The sequence below is a fragment of the Podarcis vaucheri genome (assembly GCF_965113315.1).
Source record: "Podarcis vaucheri genome assembly, chromosome: 16".
Lineage (NCBI taxonomy): Eukaryota > Metazoa > Chordata > Lepidosauria > Squamata > Lacertidae > Podarcis > Podarcis vaucheri.
In genome coordinates this window covers 40,575,170-40,595,478 of record NC_138754.1, presented here as the reverse complement: position 1 = coordinate 40,595,478, position 20,309 = coordinate 40,575,170, and the positions used below count along the sequence as shown (strand labels likewise).

General features: G+C 44.1%; 1 protein-coding gene across 7 annotated transcripts; it reads left to right on the top strand.

The window, feature by feature from the left end:
- The first annotated feature begins 1,541 nt into the window (after positions 1–1,541).
- CCDC62 (coiled-coil domain containing 62) lies at positions 1,542–20,075 on the top strand. Of its 7 annotated transcripts, none has more exons than XM_082203864.1 (14): positions 1,542–2,089; positions 3,306–3,482; positions 4,331–4,523; positions 5,614–5,780; positions 7,115–7,216; positions 8,235–8,406; positions 9,784–9,885; positions 10,374–10,462; positions 11,711–11,811; positions 12,868–13,572; positions 16,932–17,109; positions 17,761–17,889; positions 18,137–18,229; positions 19,733–20,075. In XM_082203864.1, the coding sequence occupies exons 2-13, from the start codon at positions 3,447–3,449 to the stop codon at positions 18,221–18,223; spliced, it is 2,061 nt and encodes a 686-aa protein (XP_082059990.1). In that variant the 5' UTR covers positions 1,542–2,089; positions 3,306–3,446; the 3' UTR covers positions 18,224–18,229; positions 19,733–20,075. The 7 variants fall into 7 exon arrangements, with proteins under 7 accessions (XP_082059990.1, XP_082059989.1, XP_082059994.1 ...); XM_082203863.1 differs by lacking the exon at positions 1,542–2,089 and adding an exon at positions 2,357–2,615; XM_082203868.1 differs by lacking the exon at positions 1,542–2,089 and adding an exon at positions 2,415–2,615 and having other exon boundaries at positions 12,868–12,951.
- Positions 20,076–20,309: the final 234 nt, after the last annotated feature.

The following is a 20,309-nucleotide window of genomic DNA, read 5'->3' as shown; positions in this document are numbered from 1 at the left end:
TCTACTATCACACCTTCCACCAGTCTGGTGAAAAATGTAGTTATTTGCTCTGTGACTTGAGCTATTTGGGGAGACTGCTGCTATGCTACCATGACCTGTTTAAAGAATGCAGTTCTAAACAAAAGTGGGATAAATCAGTTTGCTTAAGACATGTATGTGGGAAATTGGGGAGGGAAAGAGAAAAAGGAAGCACCACAAGGAGTGTGGTGGAGTCTCCTTCTTTGGAGGTCTTTAAGCAGAGGCTTGACAACCATATGTCAGGAGTGCTCTGATGGTGTTTCCTGCTTGGCAGGGGGTTGGACTCGATGGCCCTTGTGGTCTCTTCCAACTCTATGATTCTATGTTTGTTAGGAAAGAAGTGTGTAGTGGGAAGGGGTATGCTCTACCTGGGATGATTTTAACACAGAAATAGGAAACCTGTGGTCCTCTGGATGTTAGGCTACAGTTCCAATCATTCTTGACCATTGGCCATGTTAGCCAAGTCTGATGGGAGTTAGATTCCAGCATCATCTGATGGGCCACAGGCTTCCTACTTGTTTAAAAAGATGTAGAATCTGGGGTGAATTTCTATTTGTGCTTATGGACAAAGTGTGGATTCTGACCTGTAGCAGTCATTTTGAATTAATTTGGAGAAAAATATGGAATAAATCAGTGTGGGGTTAATGCATGTTTTAACATTCAAGGGCTTGGCTGTTAGGAATAAAACCTGATTCTGTGTAAACAGCTAAAGCGTATTTGGGGGAGGAGGAAGCAAAATTCTAGTCTGCAGTAGTCACTCCAGATTATGTTCTACCTCTGCTTGTGGAGGCAGCAGACCTCTGAACACAAGAGCCCATCTATGCCAGCATCCTTTCCTCACAGTGCCCAACTAGGTGCCCATGGAAAGCAGGGCCTGAGTGTGACAGGATGCTCCACTGCTGTGTTTTACAGCAACTGGTATTCATAACCATGCTCTGAATACTAGTTATTGAAGGCAGCCCTGTTGAGGGAAGCTTTTAATGTTTGATGGATTACTGTATTTTAATATTTTGTTGGAAGCCGCCCAGATTGGCTGGGGAATAAATAAATTATTATGATGATGATGATGATGATGATGATGATGATGATGATGAATTCAAAGTGGGCTTCCCATGGGCCTGTGGTTGGCCACTGCAAGAACAGTGTGCTTGCCTAGATGGGCTCTTGGCTGCATTTATTTTGTTCTTACTAATGAAACAGGAGTACAATCCAATGTGCTCTGGTGCTAAAACACAGCTGTGGCAGAAGAGGAGATTCTAGACCAGGATAAAACACTGGGAAACAAACATACGAAGAGCTCTGCAGCTGGATCAGGCCAGTCACCCATCTATCCACCCATCCTGTTGTCACAGTGGCCCACCAGTTGCCCATTACAGGAAGTCCGCAAGCAGGGCATGACCATCACTGGCACTCAGTGGCAAAGAAGAAGAGCTGGGTCTCCAGGACTGTCTCTCTCCATATGAGCCAACCTAGACCCTGCAATCATTTCCCAAACTTGGGTCTCCAGCTGCTGTTGGACTACAATTCCCATCATCCCTGCCCATGGATCCTGCTAGCTAGGGATGATGGGAGTTGTAGTGCAACAACAGCTGGGGCCCCAAGTTTGGGAACCCCTACAATGGGGTTTTTCTTGCTGTGCTTCCTCCATGAGGGACGCAGAGGGTGGTATCATGAGAGGGGGCCTTTTCTGTGGTGGCTCCCCGTTGGTGCATGTTTCTCTTCCACCAGGTCTCAGGCCGATGAAAGAATGTGTGGAAGGGGGTTGTGGGCTTTTCTTCTATTTTGGTATCTTGATGTTGCGGACCGCCCTGGGATCTTTGGATAAAGGGCGGCACACAAATTTAACGGACGATAATCGTCTGTGCGGCGGCGGCGGCCACTCCGCATTAAAGAAACCGGAGTAAGAAAACAGAAGCAAAGCCACCCCGGAAGGCGGATCAGAGAGCGGCTGGCGCGGGTCGGGGGGCAGAGCAGCCGTTGGAGGCGGAGCGCGGAGGCGGAGGAGGAGGAGAAGGGCCGCTCCGAGGCCGCTCCGTCCCCCTTTGCCCCTCGCGGCGGACGCCGGAGGCGGGTAAGCGGCAACTTCGCCCGCCGCCATTTCCCTCTCCCTCAGAGAGAGAGAGAGAGAGACGCCCCCTCAGTTTTCCAAAGTTAGGGTCGGTCTCCCGCAACCCCACCCGGCTTACTCCCCCCCCTCCGCACCCACTTTCTGGGGGACCCCGACTCCCTTGGGTGCTCTGCGGGTGAACTCTCTGCCCCCCCCCCCGGTATACAGAGGCCGCGCACTGTGTCGTGTACGTTATTCTCTCCCCCCCCCCTCCGGTCTCCTGGGATCTGTAGTTCATCCCCCTCACGGGGCTGCAATTCCCAGCACCCTCAGGAAACCGCAGGGCCCAGGATTCTTGGGCCGGCTGCAGGGGGGGGGTACTTTAATTCGCCCGGGGCCTTCCTTAAATCCTCAGGAGACAAAAGCGTGCACTTAACATTTCCTCTGCTCCTGCCTGCCTTTTTAAAAGATGTCTTTATCAAAAGATTTCCATAAGTCACAAAAGTACATTCAGTGTCTCTGCTTTCAAATCGTAGAATCTTCCATACAGGTCAGTTACTGTCCATTTGAAACTTTTTTTTTGGTGTAGGCAATGTGGGGGAGTGGGGGGGGGGAGGAAAGGAAGGAAGGAAGGAAGGAAGAAAGAAAGAAAGAAGAGAGGAGAGTGAGAGAGACAGTATACTTTCATTCTTTACAGAGTATTTGAGTGGTGTGCCTGTCTTATCTTTCTAAGCCACCTCCCACTTTTCATCTCACATGTAACTGTATATAATCGATTTACTTGGAAATTTCTGCTATGCCCCTTCAGTTAAAAACTTGGGGTGGTACACAGTTACATGTATAGGTGGGAATATATGTATTATGTGCATGCATTTGGTTGTAATACACAAGCACTGCATTCAGAATGTCTTTCACTGTAATCTACTTTTATATGTTTTTAATTGTGCGTTTTAGAATGCTGTAGGTGATTCATGTCTGAATTTTGGATGTGGCCTATAACAAAAAACAAAAACAAAAAATGAGCAAATGTTAAAATTGATATAACTATATTAAAAACAAATTAGTATATAATAAGGCAACAACAAACAAATTCAGCAAACATTTAATACAATTCAGTGTCTTCTTCCTCATGAGTAATTAAAATTTTCCGTAATGTGAGGTGGCCTCTTACTATAAACTGACTATAAGTTGTTTCAACAACACTTTTTGATGTATCCCCGCTCAATCTCTGTTATGGCAGTTGCCCTCTGAATTGCTGAGTTGCAGCGCACAAGAAAAGGGTTCTTCATTGCTGTGGGACAGCTGAACTACAGTTAGAAATTGACCACACCACTTCTGCAACAATTGTACCTATTACAGTCCTGACCCCAGCACAGTCCTTATGGAATCATCATTGCCAATCTCCACTCCACAGCAGGTAACAAAACCAAGTTAAATCTGAAAGCAGTATTTACCGGTAATACCTCACATTTCACTAAGCACCAAAGACTGATGGACCTAGATGTGTATTCTCCTTTTTTGTTTCAAGGTTACTTCTAGATTAGAGTTTAGGAAAGGTCTGTGGTGCTTGTATGTTCGTACCAGCTTGCTGTGTGAGGCCACTGGCGCATCTGGTCAGCCTCCTGTTCTTGCAGTGGCCAAGCAGGTGCTTGTGAGAAGACCACAGCAGGACCTGAGTGCAACATAACTCTCCCCTCCTGCAGCTTCCAGTGGAGGTAGAACATGGCTGCTGTGGTTAGTCACTATTGATAGAATTACAGTGGTACCTCTGGATGCGAACGGGATCCGTTCTGGAGCCCCGTTCGCATCCTGAAGCGAACGCAACCTGCAACTGCGTGTGCATGGGTCGCGATTCACCACTTCCGTGCATGCACATGACGTCATTTTGAGCTTCTGCGAATGCACGAGCAGCAAAACCCAGAAGTAACACGCTCCGTTACTTCCGGGTCGCCGCGGAGCACAACCCGAAAAGGCTTAACCTGAAGCGACTTCAACCCGAGGTATGACTGTATTTTCCATGAACTTCTTTAATCCCCTTTTAAAAACATGCAAGTTGATAGGCAACTCGTCAGAGTGAATTCCATAGTTTAGCTATGCACATGTCTCTGAGCTTTCAATGAAACAGTTGCAAGCTTTTAATGGAATAGAAACAAGCCACAGCGCTGTTAATAAATGCTTCGTATTTTGAACTGCATACTTCTGTAACAGCTACCTAATTTGTGATGTGATGTAGGCGGGACTGTTTTCTCCCCCTTCCTTTTGTAGAATACAACCTCTGAACTGGAGAGCAGTACCATTCAGAAGCAGAGGAAAGAACTTCAGCTGCTAATTGTGGAGCTGAAAGATCGTGATAAGGAGCTCAATGATATGGTTGCAGTGCACCAGAGGCAGCTGCTGGCTTGGGATGATGATCGTCAAAAAATACTGACGCTGGCAGAACGGTGCAGCAAATTGGAGAGTGAGTGCCATGCAGACCACAGGCTGAAGTATTCAGCCAGTGCAGCAGTAAGAGTATTGTGCCCATTTTGCAGATGGAGGAACTGAGCCTGACAGCAGCTTGAGGGCACTGGTTAGTTTTTTTTGAACTGTGATTTCCTGGTTTACAGCTCCGTCCACAGCTTCATGGCAGTGGGCATGGCTCAGTGGCAGAGCACATTTCACATGTAGAAATCCCCAAGTTCAGTCACTGGCATCTCCAGTTGAAAGGATCAAATAATATCCTAGAAGATGGAAAATGTCTACCTGTACCTGATCATCTGCATAGCCACTGCCGGTCCAAAGTAGAAAGCAGTAGAGAAGATGGATTAATTGACTCTCTATAAGGCAGCTTGATATGTTCAGTCCCTTGGCGGTTACATTATGATTGTGCTCTAGGTTAGAGACATTAAATAAAAGGTAATAAGCCCAATTAAAGCATATGATGTGCACCTCTTCTCATATATGCCCTAAGCTGTTTGTTGGAACTTTAAAGATGCTGCAGTCCAGGGGCTTGGAGAATCTATTTGGCTGGTCCCACAGGTGCTGGCTGGCTACAGAATGGTGATTTTATCTGAACAGAAGCACCATGGAAATGCTAGAATGTTGTGAATGGCAGGAAACATGTAGAACCTTTCGTAAGTGATGCTGTAATAATAGCAAAATGCCAGTAGTTTTCTAAAAGGACTGATATCACATAAGATGGATGCTGTTCAAAAAGAGCTTCATGTTTTTGTATTGGGTTAATTTTTATATGCCCAACATCTGTATGTAAAACCTTCAAATATAACCCCAAAGATGTGCTAAGAATTCCATTCAAACTCCCAAATTGTGGAATTTAAAAGGGGGAAAACATGGCAGGTAAAAAGATCCAGGAGAACATAAAACATTTCAGGATGACTCCTAGGTAGACATTCCTTTATAGAATTAAAATATCTGTACCTATCTGTACCTCTCTCTCTCTCTGCCTTTTTTTAACATTTCAAACGTCAGCTTAGTTTAAGGAAGTTTTGTGTGTGCATTGTTGCTCTCAGTTGCTTTCCCAGAAACAGTACCTGTCATTTATCCCTCAGATGAGCTGCACAAGAGAAATGAGATGATTAGCACACTGACTAGAAGGCTAAAGCACCTTGAATCCCAGCAAAATGACCGCAAGATAACACTTGAGAATACTCAGCAGAAGCTCCAGGAACTCTCTCGGAAAGCCTCTGATACATCACTTCACTGCCAGGCCCTCGAGGTAAGCTTTAGTTCGTGGCTAGATTCTGAATGCTTTGGGTAGATTTGAATGTAACTCTGAGTAAGGGACAAACTTGACCTAGTGCTGCTCCCAGGTGTTTTGTGGGTGGTCCCTTCAGCAAGATGCTCTCAACATGCCTCCCTTCCCCAAGAGCACCCACTTCCTCTCCCTCACTATCATTGCACCACCCCACCTCCCATAGGAGAGGATAAAGTCTATAGTGGTTACTGTTCTTCTTGCTCAAGATGTTTGAAGAAGGATTGAAGAAGGTAGATCAACAGATAGGAGGAGGAGGAGGACCAGGAGGCCCCAGAGATCAGCAGTGCACCCCATACATGAACTTAGGCCTTGAAAGGTGCCCAGAAGTTCCCGCTGCTAGGCCTGACTAGGCCTGACATTTTCTATGACTGACACATCTCAGTTTCTTTATTTGGCTGAAGACCGATGCAAGGGACATGTGTGTGATTGGACTGGACCATAGACAGGATAGACATTTGCCTCCACACAGATTCCCCTATGAAATTTCTTATATTGTAGGTTTCCTGTGTTTTCTCCTTTGTGGCTCATGCCAGCTTTAGGGAGGAGGGGAGTAGAATTCCAAACCCAGGGGCCCTGCAGCTGCTTTTAGCTAAAGGACAATACTTTGGGAGATCTGGCCATGGATATTCCACTTCTAGGTTAGTGTGCTAATACGGTTCCGGTGAAATAGGAACAGCAGGTGCAGGTTACAGTAGGTGGATAGGAAGAATGGAAAGTGAGGGGGAGAATTAAAAGCTAGTTCACACTGAACAGTTTGGGGTTGTTGTTAGCAGACCCTGCAGGATGGGTGCATTAGATTGTAATAATCACTTACAGTTTCTGGAGTTCCAAGGCTTTATTTATGCAGAAACTCTTTGCAGGATGAATAATGATAAGAGAGAAACAGCAGGCGTTGTCTAGACAGGTTGGGAGAGAATAACAAAATGGCTCAACTTTTAGGAGTGGAGTTATCTTTGACAAAGAAGCTACAAACGGGGTGGCTAGATCACTAGACAAACAGTGCCCTTGTTTGATCTAAAGTAACACATGCATTAACCACAAACTCAAAAGAAGGAAATGTATTTGTTTTTCTCCATCAGATGTTGTGAGCTAAGATGCTGCGCTCACACCAGTGTGCTGAATTTGTAGTAAGGTGGCTCTCCTTAAGTCATCCTTAAGTCATCCCTAAGTGATCAAGGATCTGGGCTGCTAGGGTAGCTTTCTGCTTGTGGTGCAATAGGGCTGGGAAGGCCACACAGGGCACAGCGTTTAGATTTGATCTGTCAACACTTTTTCCTTTCTTCTCTGTTTCCTAGGAGAAAAATCAAGCCCTCAGTTGCTCAGTGATGGAGCTGTCCAATAAAGTAGGACAGCTGCAAGCCAGAGAGCAGGAACTGCTTACTATGTTAAAATTAAAGGTACGGTAATTTTACCTTAATAATAATAATAATTTGTTATTTGTACCCCGCCCATCTGGCTGGGTTTCCCCAGCCACTCTAAATGTTAGGAGCACCCCTGTTTCTGGGTACACTTAAATAAGACAGGGGCAGGGCCCAAACCAGATGCTGCTGATTTCCTTATAGAGCAGGGGAAGACGACCGGTATTTAAAATGTAGCATCAGTAGCAGGGAGTAGAACTTTTCCCATCGCCACCCACTGTCTGCAGTTCTCTATCCAAACCGATTTTTAAGCTGGTTTCCCACCTCTGCTAGTAGGAGGTTACTTTCAATTATGGGGCTCTACATGGAGAAAAGGGAGGTAAGAAAACCCTGGAAGAGAGGGAGGTGTTCAGTGGGACATGAAATCCTCACTCCCAATACGAGGTTTTAAGTTTCTTGGTAGGGATTTGGTGAAAGGCTTGGTTCTGCTCACAGGCCTGCTGCCTTCGGCGATTTCAGACGGAAGTCTCTCCTGGCCTTACCTGCAAATGCTGGGGTTCCAACCTGGGACCTTCGGCATGCAAAGCAGTGTTCTTCCACTGAGCTTGGGGAAAAGACAGCAATTTGTGCTGTAAATATTCTCCTTGGGGAGTTTTTAAATTCTTTGTTTTGTTTTCGAGTCCTGTATTTTAAATGGTTTCCCCCTCCAACCTGTTCTCTTCTGGTCTCCCCATTCCTCCCCATATACCTTCATTCATAGATCTATTTCTTTCATGGTTTTAATTTTAGAAGAATTTTTTTTTAATGGAACAGTTCTAGTTTGTGAAGGTTGTGAGCCAATTTTGGGGACTGTGGTCAAGAAGCAGGATGCAAATCTGTTAAATAAATAAAATGTGATAGAGTTCATTCAATCAGATGAACACTGCCAAGCTCTGAGCTAGTTTTTGAAATGAGACTAATAACTTTCAGCATTCAACATATAAAATGAAAGAGGCACAGATGGCAGCAAACAAGGCAAAACAATGGACCAAATTGTTTTTGTTTTTGTTTTGGTTAGGATAATGACATACTTGAAGCAACGAATCATATTACTGAATTTACATGTAAATTTAAAAAATTAGAAAACGCTCTGCGTGCAGCAAAGATGGAGGAATCAAGCGTCAATAGGGAAAAGAAGGATTTTAAATTCAGGCTGAAGGAACTTATGTTGGAAACAAGCAAATTAAAAGGTAAACAATGCTTAGAATTTGATATTCATAATCTAAAAACTGAGTTGGAGAAGGGCAGTGTTCCTGTTTGCATTTGCTCCAGCCAAATGAATCAGGCTATCCATCAATCAGAGAATTTTCAGTTCATTAATCACCTGCCTTCATATTTAAGTACATTTGCAGTTTTCCCCTAAACTCAATATGTAGGTGCCTTTTTTCAGATATTGAATACAGTGGTGCCTCGCAAGACGAAAAGAATCCGTTCTGTGATTCTCTTCGTCTAGCGGTTTTTTCGTCTTGCGAAGCAAGCCCATTGACGGATTAGCGCTATTAGTGCTATTAGCGGCTTTTAGCGACTTATCTGCTGATCATCGGATCAGCTGATAAGCGGCTTAGCGGCTTAGAAAAAGGGGGGGGGGAGGAAAAAAACCAGCAGGAACTCGCAAGACATTGTCGTCTTGCGAAGCAAGCCCATAGGAAAATTGTTTTGCGAAGCACCTCGAAAACGGAAAACTCTTTCGTCTAGCGAGTTTTCCGTCTTGCGAGGCATTCGTTTTGCGGGGCAGCACTGTATACGGGAACTTAGAATTTAAAGAGCAGAAACTACAACAATTTTTTTAAAAGGAAAGGGAAGCATTTAATAACTTTCCCCCATTCCTTCTTGTTGGAATGCATCAGAAGCAAAAGACCCCCCTCCAAAAAAAGTATATGCTATTTTCTATAATCAGACTTCAAGTTAACATACATTTATTTTATTTAAAACCTTTGTACCCCACCTTTCCACCAATGTTGGCCCCAGGGCAGCTTTCAACAAACCTTTTACAAATAACTAATTGTATAAATACAATCCATCACAACAAAAGAAACAATAGATGCAGGAGCAAAATAAGACAGCAGATTAGCTGGAAATCTGAGTGCCACCCAAAGTTCAGGCATTATTATTATTATTATTATTATTATTATTTGGTGTCCTGAATGATAATATCACGGGTTCTTGACAGATGTTCCCAATGAGTGTTTGACCACAGAAAAGGCCCAGTGTCTGGTCACGACCCCCTCACTTCTGACGGTGGGGTACCCAGAGCAGAAAACCTTAATGTGTGTGCAAGCTATTATGGCAGCCTGCTGTCCTTCACATACCCTGCAATGAATGAGCCAGTTATACAAATGTACAATTTTGTTGGTAATAATGTACAATAAACTGCTAATGATAAACTATATATTCAGTGTATAGTTTTAATCCTTGTTGCAGTGATATGAATTTTAGTGTTGTATTGCAACAAAAAGTTCTTGCCGGACATTTGGTTTATCACCTCATGCTTATGATAATTTAAATAGATGTGAACTGTCTTTAAAAGATATTTCATCTCAGCAACACTCTCTCTTTTTGTTTTATAGGTGACCTCAGCGAGAAAACAAAAGAAAACAATGAGCAGAGGGAGGAAATCATACGCCTCAAGCAAGAAAACAGTTATTTGAACAATGAATTGATGCTTAGTGGTGAGTAGACGAAAACTAATGTTTGGACCTTAGCTTTTGAAGGGAGCCTACAGTCCATCTGCCTCTGATTTAGCAAATATGGTGTTGGATCTTTTGCCTGTATTCTTTTTTTAGGTATCAGCTGTTGATCAAAAATACCCGGCCAGAAATCAGGACTAGTTCCCATATGGAGTGGAACCATTCCCTCCAACCTTTGATCAGATGTAGGTGAACTTCAACACCCTTCAACCTGCATGACCAGTGGTCAGGAATGATGGGAGTTGTAGTCCAACAACATCTGGAGAGCCACAGAATCCCCATCCCTGCTTCCCAAGAGGGGAAATCACTCCCCTTAGGACCTGATTCTAAAGAAATCCCTGCGTATAAAAAAAGAAAATGTTAGCTAAATTAGCGTTCATTTTCTTTATGATTATTGCTTATTTATTGTTTCTCTGTGCAATTCTTTGTTGTGGAAAATCACCAACCGTTCAACCCCTCTCTCCTAACAGCTGAAAGAGCAAACAGAAAAGACCAGCTGCTTCAGTCTGCTAAATCTAAACAACTGCGAACTGACACAGAACTGAGCAATTTGCGACAGGTTTGACTCCAGTTTCTGGATGGGGGTGGGGGAGGGGATTGCACTTGTTTTTGTCCTTTTATGTCGCAATGAGGAACATAACAAAAATCAAAGGTGAACAGGATTGGCTGTTGCAATAACTTGTTTGAAGAACCTGTTTTTGATACTGGGGCTCAGTCTTGGAATATGTGAACTAAATAGAAAGGATGAACGTCTCTAAAGCATCTCAAGTGAAATATAGTAAAATATTTTAAATTCATATGCACTGGAAGATATCTCCAAATGCTTGTGGTTAAATAACAGCTTGGTATGGTTTATTCACCAGGGACACGGGTGGCGCTGTGGGTAAAACCTCAGTGCCTAGGACTTGCTGATCGTAAGGTCGGCGGTTCGAATCCCCGCGGCGGGGTGAGCTCCCGTCGTTCGGTCCCAGCTCCTGCCCACCTAGCAGTTCGAAAGCACCCCCAAGTGCAAGTAGATAAATAGGTACCGCTTTATAGCGGGAAGGTAAACGGTGTTTCCGTGTGCTGCGCTGGTGCCGGCTCACCAGTGCAGCTTTGTCACGCTGGCCACGTGACCCGGAAGTGTCTTCGGACGGCGCCGGCTCCCAGCCTCTTAAGTGAGATGAGCGCACAACCCTCGAGTCGGACACGACTGGCCCGCGTGGGCAGGGGTACCTTTACCTTTTATGGTTTATTTGTACATGGTGTTAATTATCTGTATGCTGCCCTGAGAGAACAATAAAGTAGCTAGATAGTCCAGGCCAAGGCACAGCCATGAATCTTATTGGGAAACCGTAATCCAGTCACCATCCTTCAGCCTGACCTGATCTTAAATGGAGGCTAAGAATGGCCAGAACCATTCTGGAGATCCTTGAAACAGAGTGGGATACTTAAATAACTAAAATTGGAGCACTACTTTTTACATGTATAGAGGAATTTTGTTTTCTTTTAGTCTTGTATTCTCTATGAAAACAAAACAAAAAATATTTTTCTCTTATTTTTTTAAACACAAATCTTTACTATTGTTATAGGAGCATGTACTGAATATGGAAAAAATGGAGTGGGAGGTATTTCCGATAGTTCTCTAAAATCTTAAAAACAAACCATTTAAAATTTCTATGAACTCTAATGCCCTCATTGTTATTCTTTTTATTTTAAATTTCCTGCTTTGTGTGTCCGTGAAGAGAAAAACAGGGCAAAAATAATGTATCAAAGTGAGCTGCTTTCTCTTCTGAGGCTTGTTTGTTGTTTTGTTTTCTGCCTTCAGATCTATGTGAAGCAGCAACGAGATCTGCAGTTTCTGCATTTCAACTTGGAGAGTTCCCAGGAAACGAAGCAGAAACATAAGACACAGGCACACGAGGCCAGGTAAAAGTGGCAAATGGCTTTCTGGAGAGAAGGTTGCTTTTAAAGGGGACTTACATGTTGCACAGAGGCAGGGTTAGGAAAACATTTCAAAATCCTAACCCTGGTTCTGTACAGTGACTACTGTATTTTAATGCTTTGTTGGAAGCCGTCCAGAGGGCTGGGGAAACCCAGCCAGATGGGTGGGGTATAAATAAATTATTATTGTTATTATTATTATTATTCCACCCCTCATAGAGCATATTTAAACACTAATACATCAACACTTGTTAAGAGGAAACCCCTAGAAATGCACCATACCAATCATAGTACAGCCATAGGCGTTGGGAGAAACAGTATTTGTTGAAATGCTGCCTTCTGCTCCATTCTTGGGGTGTGGTCACTTAGCAGCTGACTGTGCTCCTACTCTTGGTTCGACACACAACTTGGAGCAGCCTTGAAAAGACCAGCAATGGAAGCTGCGCAGCCAAAAGACTGAATGGGGGTGCCCCAGCTGTGCCGTGTTAGAAAGACTCTGTTCTCCTAAATTAGAGCCCCTTGGCATTGCCTGCATTGAGAGCCACCAAGTTGCTAAGCTGTCTCACAGCATGTAATTCAGGACAGTAAAATACCAACTTTAATTAGGGCTAACTGATGACATTACAAGGATTTTCCCTTGGGCTCAGCTTAAAAAAAAGATGGGGGCTGATGTTTCTGTTAAGTCCTGTAGAGTTTATGCCAATCTGAAGAGGAAACTCTTGCAGGCTAAATAGGCATACCAGGGCAGAGAAACAGATAGAGGTTGTCCCTTTACAGATCCAAAAACCAGCAGTTATTTGATTATGTATTTAGCAGTACTCGCAACTCCCAGTTCCCTTGAAACTTATTGTGAAGCAACAGTAGAAGCCAAGTGGGGCAAATCCTCAAGGGCTGGAAGATCCTGGATGTCTGAAACAGGAATGACACACCCTTGGGTGGACGAAGTGTGTAGAGATTGATGGGTGCAGATCAGATAATGTATAGGCTTAAGTTGTTAAATGCAGTCTTGATAACGTGAGTTCCTTATTGTGCCCTTTATAGCACAGAGATAGTTTTGTCAGATCCTGGAAGTAACGGCAACAAAGACACAGTGTGTAGCGAAGCCCATCAGAAGATACACACCCGGTTTGTGCATTCTCCCAGCTGTAGTTCAAAAAATATCTGCGAAGCACACAGAGCCGAGAATAGGCAGCAAAAGGGCCCCGAGGAGAGACAGCCAGCAAGCTCGGATCAGTTTCAGGAAGGGCTGTTTTATGGGCCAAGAATTATGCATAGGGAAGAGCTGGATCAGAGCGGTTCCTTGAGTTCTGGGGAGACAGACAGCAGACCTGCCTCCCAGACAGACAGCATGTGGAAGGCAGAAGGCAGGGAAATGGCCCGGGTGCCAGAGCAAAGCTTTGCGGCATCTTTACCAATTCATGAGCATTGGCTCGACCTAAATTGCCACACCGAGCCCACAAACTGCCAGAGTCCTGGGTTGAAGCTGTCCGAGAAATCCAGTGAGGACTGTAAAGATAAGGAGATGGGCACATGTGGGCTGAGTCCCGGCAAGTCTCCTAGTCCATTTAAAGGGCTGGAGTCGGGGTACTGCTCCCGCAGCTCCATAAACAAAGTCGCCCTGTACCAGCCTGTAAGTGACCAGCGGTGGATGCAGATTTTCAAGCCTGCGAAGGGAGAGGCAGGTTCATGGCACGGAGCTTTTCCCAACGGTCCTCAGGCTGCAATTAGAAGCGGCAAGTCGAAAAGGTTCAGTATTTTGCTAATTGCCTACAAAATTAGTCCATTCTCTTGTTAGCTATGACTGTCCCTACTCCAAATGAAAAACCTATGAACAATCTTTTAATAAACTAGCTAGCTTGTCTTCATCAGACTGTTTAGAGCAGGGGTCTGCAAACTTTTTCAGCGGGGGGCAAGTCCACTGCCCCTCAGACCTTGGTGGGGGGCCGGACTATATTTTTTTTGGGGGGGGGAATGAACGAATTCCTATGCCCCACAAATAACCCAGAGAGGCATTTTAAATAAAAGCACACATTCTACTCATGTAAAAACACCAGGCAGGCCCCACAAATAACCCAGAGAGGCATTTTAAATAAAAGCACACATTCTACTCATGTAAAAACACGCTGCAGGCCGGATTTAGAAGGCGATTGGGCCGGATCCAGTCCCCAGGCCGTAGTTTGCCTACCTATGTCTTAGAGCAAAAAAGGAAAGGAAAGGACACAAACAGGCAGGCAGGTGGCTACCTGGCTAGTCTGCTGCTAGACATGGACAAAGGCTGTTTTAATCAGATTAAACTGACGGGCAGCACAAAGCTTCTGGTCCAGCCAATCTTGGTCTGCATCTGAACCGCCTGAGTCTTTGTCACTGCTTGCTCAGCAGAATAGTGCCTTCTGCCTGCTTCACTTCAGGCAGCAGCTCCAGCTCAAGTCCTCAGCTCCTCTGGTCTTCTCTGTCATAAAGCATTGCTCTAATTACTGGGGGACTGGGCGGGGGGGGGGGAGAGATTCCTGGATGAAATCCACAGGCCCCCCCGTTTTAGTCAACTCCTGCCCCCCTTGACCAGAAACTAAAGGGGCAAAATCACCACCCTGTGATTTGAGCACTCTTATAACAAACCCGTTGCAAACATGGCCTGCAATTTTAACCTTCACACAATTCACTTTGCACTTTTGATATGCGTGAGCTTCTGTTGGCCACTTTTTTGCGGGGGTGGGGGAGAGAATCAAGCTGTGCAAGGGGCCTGGGGCTGGTCAGAGCAGCATCGGTCAGCCACACAGCTGCTTTCAAGGGCGCATGACTTAAAATGGGATCTAGAGCAGCCCCACCTCGCTCACCTTGGAATTCATACCCAGTCCCCTCTGGCTTAGTACACCAGCTGTAAATAAATCTCTTCACTTTCTTCCAAAGCCCATAAAAAGAGCTGAGACTTCACATTGCTTGTAATCTCCTTTCATCACATGACCCAGCAGCAGAGCTGGTTTGTACACCTGGTTGAGTCTGGCCATTCCCCTTGCACAGTTGCAGACCTGCGTCCCACTGAAAGCTGTGGCCCCAGGCCCCAGCAGCTCCACCAGTGTGGACAAAGGTCAGGGACTAGAAGTTGCAGTCAAGCAACATCTTGGGGGCAGGGACCACATTGGCCATTATTGGAAACAAGGTGGTAGTCCACTAAGTGATACTCAGAGTAGACCCATTGGAATAATTTTTTTTACTGAGAATTTTGTTCTTTTCGTAAACTGCTTCAAGGTTTTATTACAGTCAAGCGGTATACAGGTATAAATGTGAATTAAATAAGCATGTCTGAGTTAGGTTCCTTTATTTCAGTGGATCTGCTCTGAGTAAAACTTGGTTGAATAGCACCCATATCCTGCAACTACTGCCATTCTTCATGGTTCAGCTCACTCACCAAGAGTGTGTGTGTGTGTGTGTGTGTGTGTGTGTGTGTGAGAGAGAGAGAGAGAGAGAGAGAGAGAGAGAGAGAGAGAGAAGCAGGCATCTTGTCCCTTTTTGGCCCCCTCAGGGTTATGCAATGGGGTGCCACAGGGCACTGTTTTATCCTCAGTGCTATTCAATGTCTATATGAAGGTGAATGAATGAATGAATGAATCTTTATTTGCATCAGCCATTGGCCATAGCAATAAAACAACAATACGATATACAAAGAATAGAAAAACAAATAAAAAGTCAATTATATAAAATACATTTTAGGGTTTTGAATCAATAGTCAAATAGTGGATATTATTCTGATTGCCCCAGCTAAAAACCTTGCAACCTTTGCTCATCTTGATCTGCCAAGAGAAAGGACACTGTGGCAGTGGCTGGGCGACCCGGAATGGACAATACAAGAAGGGTGATAATCTCATTCCTCAAGTCTTAATAAAGAGTGCAAGCCAGAAAGGCATGCGCCACCAATTCAGTACTGCCATCTCCACAGGGACATAAGCATTTTTCATGTGGAATCTGTTGGAATCGTCCCTCAAGTACAACCGAGGGCAATTCATTTAATCTTGCGAGAGTAAAAGCGTGTCTACCTTTTAGAATTGCTAGGTTATGCAGATAGGGTGCCAGAGAGTTGAAATGGGAAGGTAGAAAATAGTCATACCATGGACAAAATTTCCTTATTGTGGCCAAGTTCTCGTTCTCAATATCATTTAGGTATTGACAAATTAAACTATATGAAGCTGCCAGGAGCAGTCACTGGGAATTTGGGGACAAGTTGCTATCAGTATGCTGACGACACTCAGCTCTGTTTCTGCATAACATCTGAATCAGAAGAGGCTGTGTGGAACCCGGACACAGTGCTGGGAGGGATGAAGGAAAATGAGCTGAGCTTGAATCCTGGCAAGACAAAGGCACTGTTACATTTCTTTGCTCCCAGTCCTTTGGCTAACTACACAGTCTATGGCCTTTTAAACTCCGGGGTGTGGGGTTGTTTTAGTTTGTTACTATGTTGTGTATTTTTGTGTTTTTGTATTGTAAACTGTCCTGGGATTCTCAGATGAAGGGTGGTATAGAAATTTAATTTAATAATAATAGTACAGGTGCCGCACACTACTTGTTCTGCATTTGTCATAAATTGTTCTTTTAGTATGGCAGCACCTACACTTTGGAACTTCCTGCCTTCTGACCTCAGGCAGGAGCCTTTGAAAAAATGCATTTTTTTTTAGGCAAGCATTTCCAGAAATGTAGGTGTTGATGTGTTTCCATTTCTTTCTTTCTTTTTTTACTGCTGATTTTAATTGTCTTTGAAATGTTTTTAATTATTTTTGTGGATAATTCAAATACTTCTTGTAAGCCACTTAGAGGTTCTGTTACAATTAAGCAGTATGCACATTTGGTAAATGAAATAAAATTAATACAGGGCCCTGGTTCCTCCGCTGCAAACCAAGTTTCCGCAGTCATAAGAAATAGAAACTTGTTTTTCTTTAAAGGGAGTTTAAAATTAGATCCCACCAGTCCAGAATTGCCTTATCAACCTGCACATCTGTTGCTTTCTCATCCCCTTTATGTTTTAAAAAGCATGGTGCTGTACCTAACCCTCATATTTATACTTACAATGTTTGCTGAAGCTGACTTTCTAAAAGTATTATTTTCAATATTCACAGTGACCATGATGTGGACCTGCATTTTTCGGACTTGGGTGATCCCTGTCTGACATCCACCCAAAAGACAAGCGGGAGCAAGGGAGACGGAAAGTTGTTTGGAGGAGAGCTGCCTTCGGAGTTCATGAGCTTAACAGACACCCAGGCAGCCAACGGATGCTGCCATCTGACCATCCACAAAGTGAGTGTCTGGTTGGGTCCTCCCTGGCTATTGTAGCACTCTTGATCTACAGCCATCACTTGTGCAGAAGTCTCACAGCTGCCCATTTCCCCCTCCGGCTCCTCGCTAACCTTTGGCAGAGCTCCATCCTCGGGCATTTTGCTGGGTCTGGGGCACAAGGATGTGGGCATGTGACTACTAAGTAGCTACACCATCTGCAATGCAATTAATAATTTTTGGGTTACAGTCCCCATCTTGCCCTGAATCTGGAACTTGGAACCTTAGGTTTCATTGCTAGGCTTGGTCCAGGGCCGGCCCAAGTCATCTTGGCACCTGAGATGAACCACAAAACGGCACCTCCTCAACCAGGGAAGAAGAGGTGAGTGAAGTTCTATATCAGGAACAAAGGTAGAATAAGACAATCTTACTCGGCTACGAGTGATTGCCAAAGAAAAACAAGGTCCAAGGCTGCTGAGGTTCTTGATCCTGCTAATTCTGCTTCCCATTGCTGCCTGCTTCCAGAGTACCTGCTGGCAGCCCTGAAGGCATGTAGAAATATTCAAAAGTTAGGCTGTCTCTGTGCTTTCCTTCCCAATGATCCCTGTGTTCAAACCCACCTTGTGTCTCTGGTTCCAGGTCTTCCTTAACGCATTTTGTTCTGGTTCTTCCTAGGATTCTTGCTCGCCCACCAGCAAGCTGCAGCGGCTGCTGGCAGAGTCCCGCCAGATGGTAGCAGACCTGGAGCTCAGCAACCTGCTTGGTCCCAGCCCTGGATGCAGTCCCAACAACAGCCTTCATATGGTAATTTCTGGCTTTCCAAACAGTTTTGGTGACAAAGAGAATTGACTTAGAACAGAAGTATCTATCATCTATCTATCTATCTATCTATCTATCTATCATCTATCTATATAAACTATACTAATTGCATACTGCAAAACAAATGTATTTATGAGTAGTTTTTAACCTAGCTTATGCCCTGCAATCACACATTTGTTTTTCATGGTTATTTTCTTAAGGATGTAATACAGATGTTAATATCCTTTGACAGGCAGGAGAGTATAGTGAATCCCTTTGCAAAGGGCGATTGCCAAGTGCGGAGGAAAGCGAGATGAAGCTCTCCCTTTTTTCTTTATGACCTCAGGTCAGTCGTTCTGCCTTTCCTCTCCATATTTGTTGACTTTGCACAACACAGAGCTGAAGAGCACAGTAAAAAAATTATATGAACACCTGCTGGTGCGTCACTTCAACCTCAAAAGAGGTGTGTTCACTGGGTACCCTGTTAGAGGGGTCTAGTTGGAAGTCTCTGTCCAAAAGCTGAGGTGTGCAGCTGATGGGCCTTAGAGCTGCCTTCAGTGGCTTGGGAGTGCCACCCATAGAGTCTTGCAGTTGACTCACTAATCCTAGGCTCGAAACAAAATAAAAAAATTCCTTCCAGTAACACCTTAAAGACCAACTAAGTTTGTTATTGGTATGAGCTTTTGTGTGCACGCACCCTTCTTCAGAAAGCTCATACCAATAACAAACTTAGTTGGTCTCTAAGGTGCTACTGGAAGGATTTTTTTTATTTTGTTTCGACTACGGCAGACCTACCTGTAACTACCGTAATCCTAGGCTCGACCCTGTCATTCCTCAGCTCTCCACCAGGAGGCTAGGAGTGCTATACACCCAATGCCTAAGCCAAATCCTATCTACAGTGGTGCCTCGCAAGACGAAATTAATTCGTTCCGCGAGTCTTTTCGTCTTGCGATGTTTTTCGTCTTGCGAAGCACGGTCCATCGCAACTGCGCCTCTTCAAGCGGCTTTAAAAAAAAAGCACAAGACGTTTTAGTCTTGCGAAGCAAGCCCATAGGGAAATTCGTCTAGCGAAGCAACGCAAAAACCGAAAAACCCTTTCGTCTAGCGAGTTTTTCGTCTTGCGAGGCATTCGTCTTGCGGGGCACCACTGTACATCTGGAATCAATAAAGTTGTGACCAGTTTTTTAAAAAACCCCAAACGTTGTCTTGTCCGGTTTGTTCACTGTTCTTAGGTTAGGCCTTGCTCCCTGAGGAGCGGTCGCTGCAAGTAGGTCTGCCAATGGTTTTATTGCTTTTAGCTTATTGAGTCAGTAATCCTTTGTCTCTTTATTTTATTTATTCTTATCGTACACTGTTTAAGCAGCTTTTGGTTGTGAACCATTTTATAAATATGCAAATAAAATAAACAAATAAGACGATCTGCCACAACCTAGGCTTGTGTTGGAAAGGAGTTTAGACAAATGTGAAAGAAATTAGAAATATGTTACACTGGAGCCCTTGGCATCTCTGGCATGCCTCACGGCTTGTAAATGCTGATGAACCTGATGTCAGCCGTGAAGGAAAAATATCTTTGTCAACATGGAAACTCCTGAACTGCCAGCTGTTTGCGGATCACTGGAAATGAAAGTTTCCGGCAGTGACACAAAGGCAGCTTTGTGGCAGACAGTTCATCCCATGAAGTAAATACACCTTTAAAACAAACAAAAAAACCCTCCAGGCGTCGCTGAGGTTCTAACTGGCTGTGTTTTTCCATATGCTGTCATAAAACTGCAAAGCCTGGAACTGAATTGCGGTGTGGAGTTTCAGCGTGTTTTGCTTCTTCAAAACTTTCCTTCTCTTCTCAAAGCAGGTGTCTCCCATGTTTTGTCCACAAGAGCAGAGAAATGCACCCTTCCTTTCCAAGACAAAGATAATCATGGTGTGTTAAACTCAGTGGACAGTCACTCAGCGTTCTTCTACAGCTCAGTTCATTTCAACCTCTGAAAAGCTCTCAAGTGCCAAAGACCCGTGACAAAACGCTGGGATTCATTCCCTAATTTTTATTTAAAAAACTAGAATTATGCTGAATGAATAAAAACGACTTCATATGCTCAGATTAACTGCTAGTATATTTTTGGAAGGTTATTTAAATATGTAACTGGTCATTAATCGGTGATTTTAAGAAAAGAAATAAATAAATATGTGTTTGTGGCTTTTCCTTGTTTTTGTACAGATATTTTGCATTTACCGTATGACTAAAGAGTTCATTTATACTCAGTGTTTTTAATGCCAGAATCTTTCATCCCTTATATGAAGTATTTCTAACTAAGGTCACATCCACATCATACATTTAAAGGACCTTTAACACACATAGTTTCTCTCAAAGAATCCCAGGAACTATAGTATGTTGAGGGTGCTGGGAATTATAGCTCAGGGAATGTGAAACT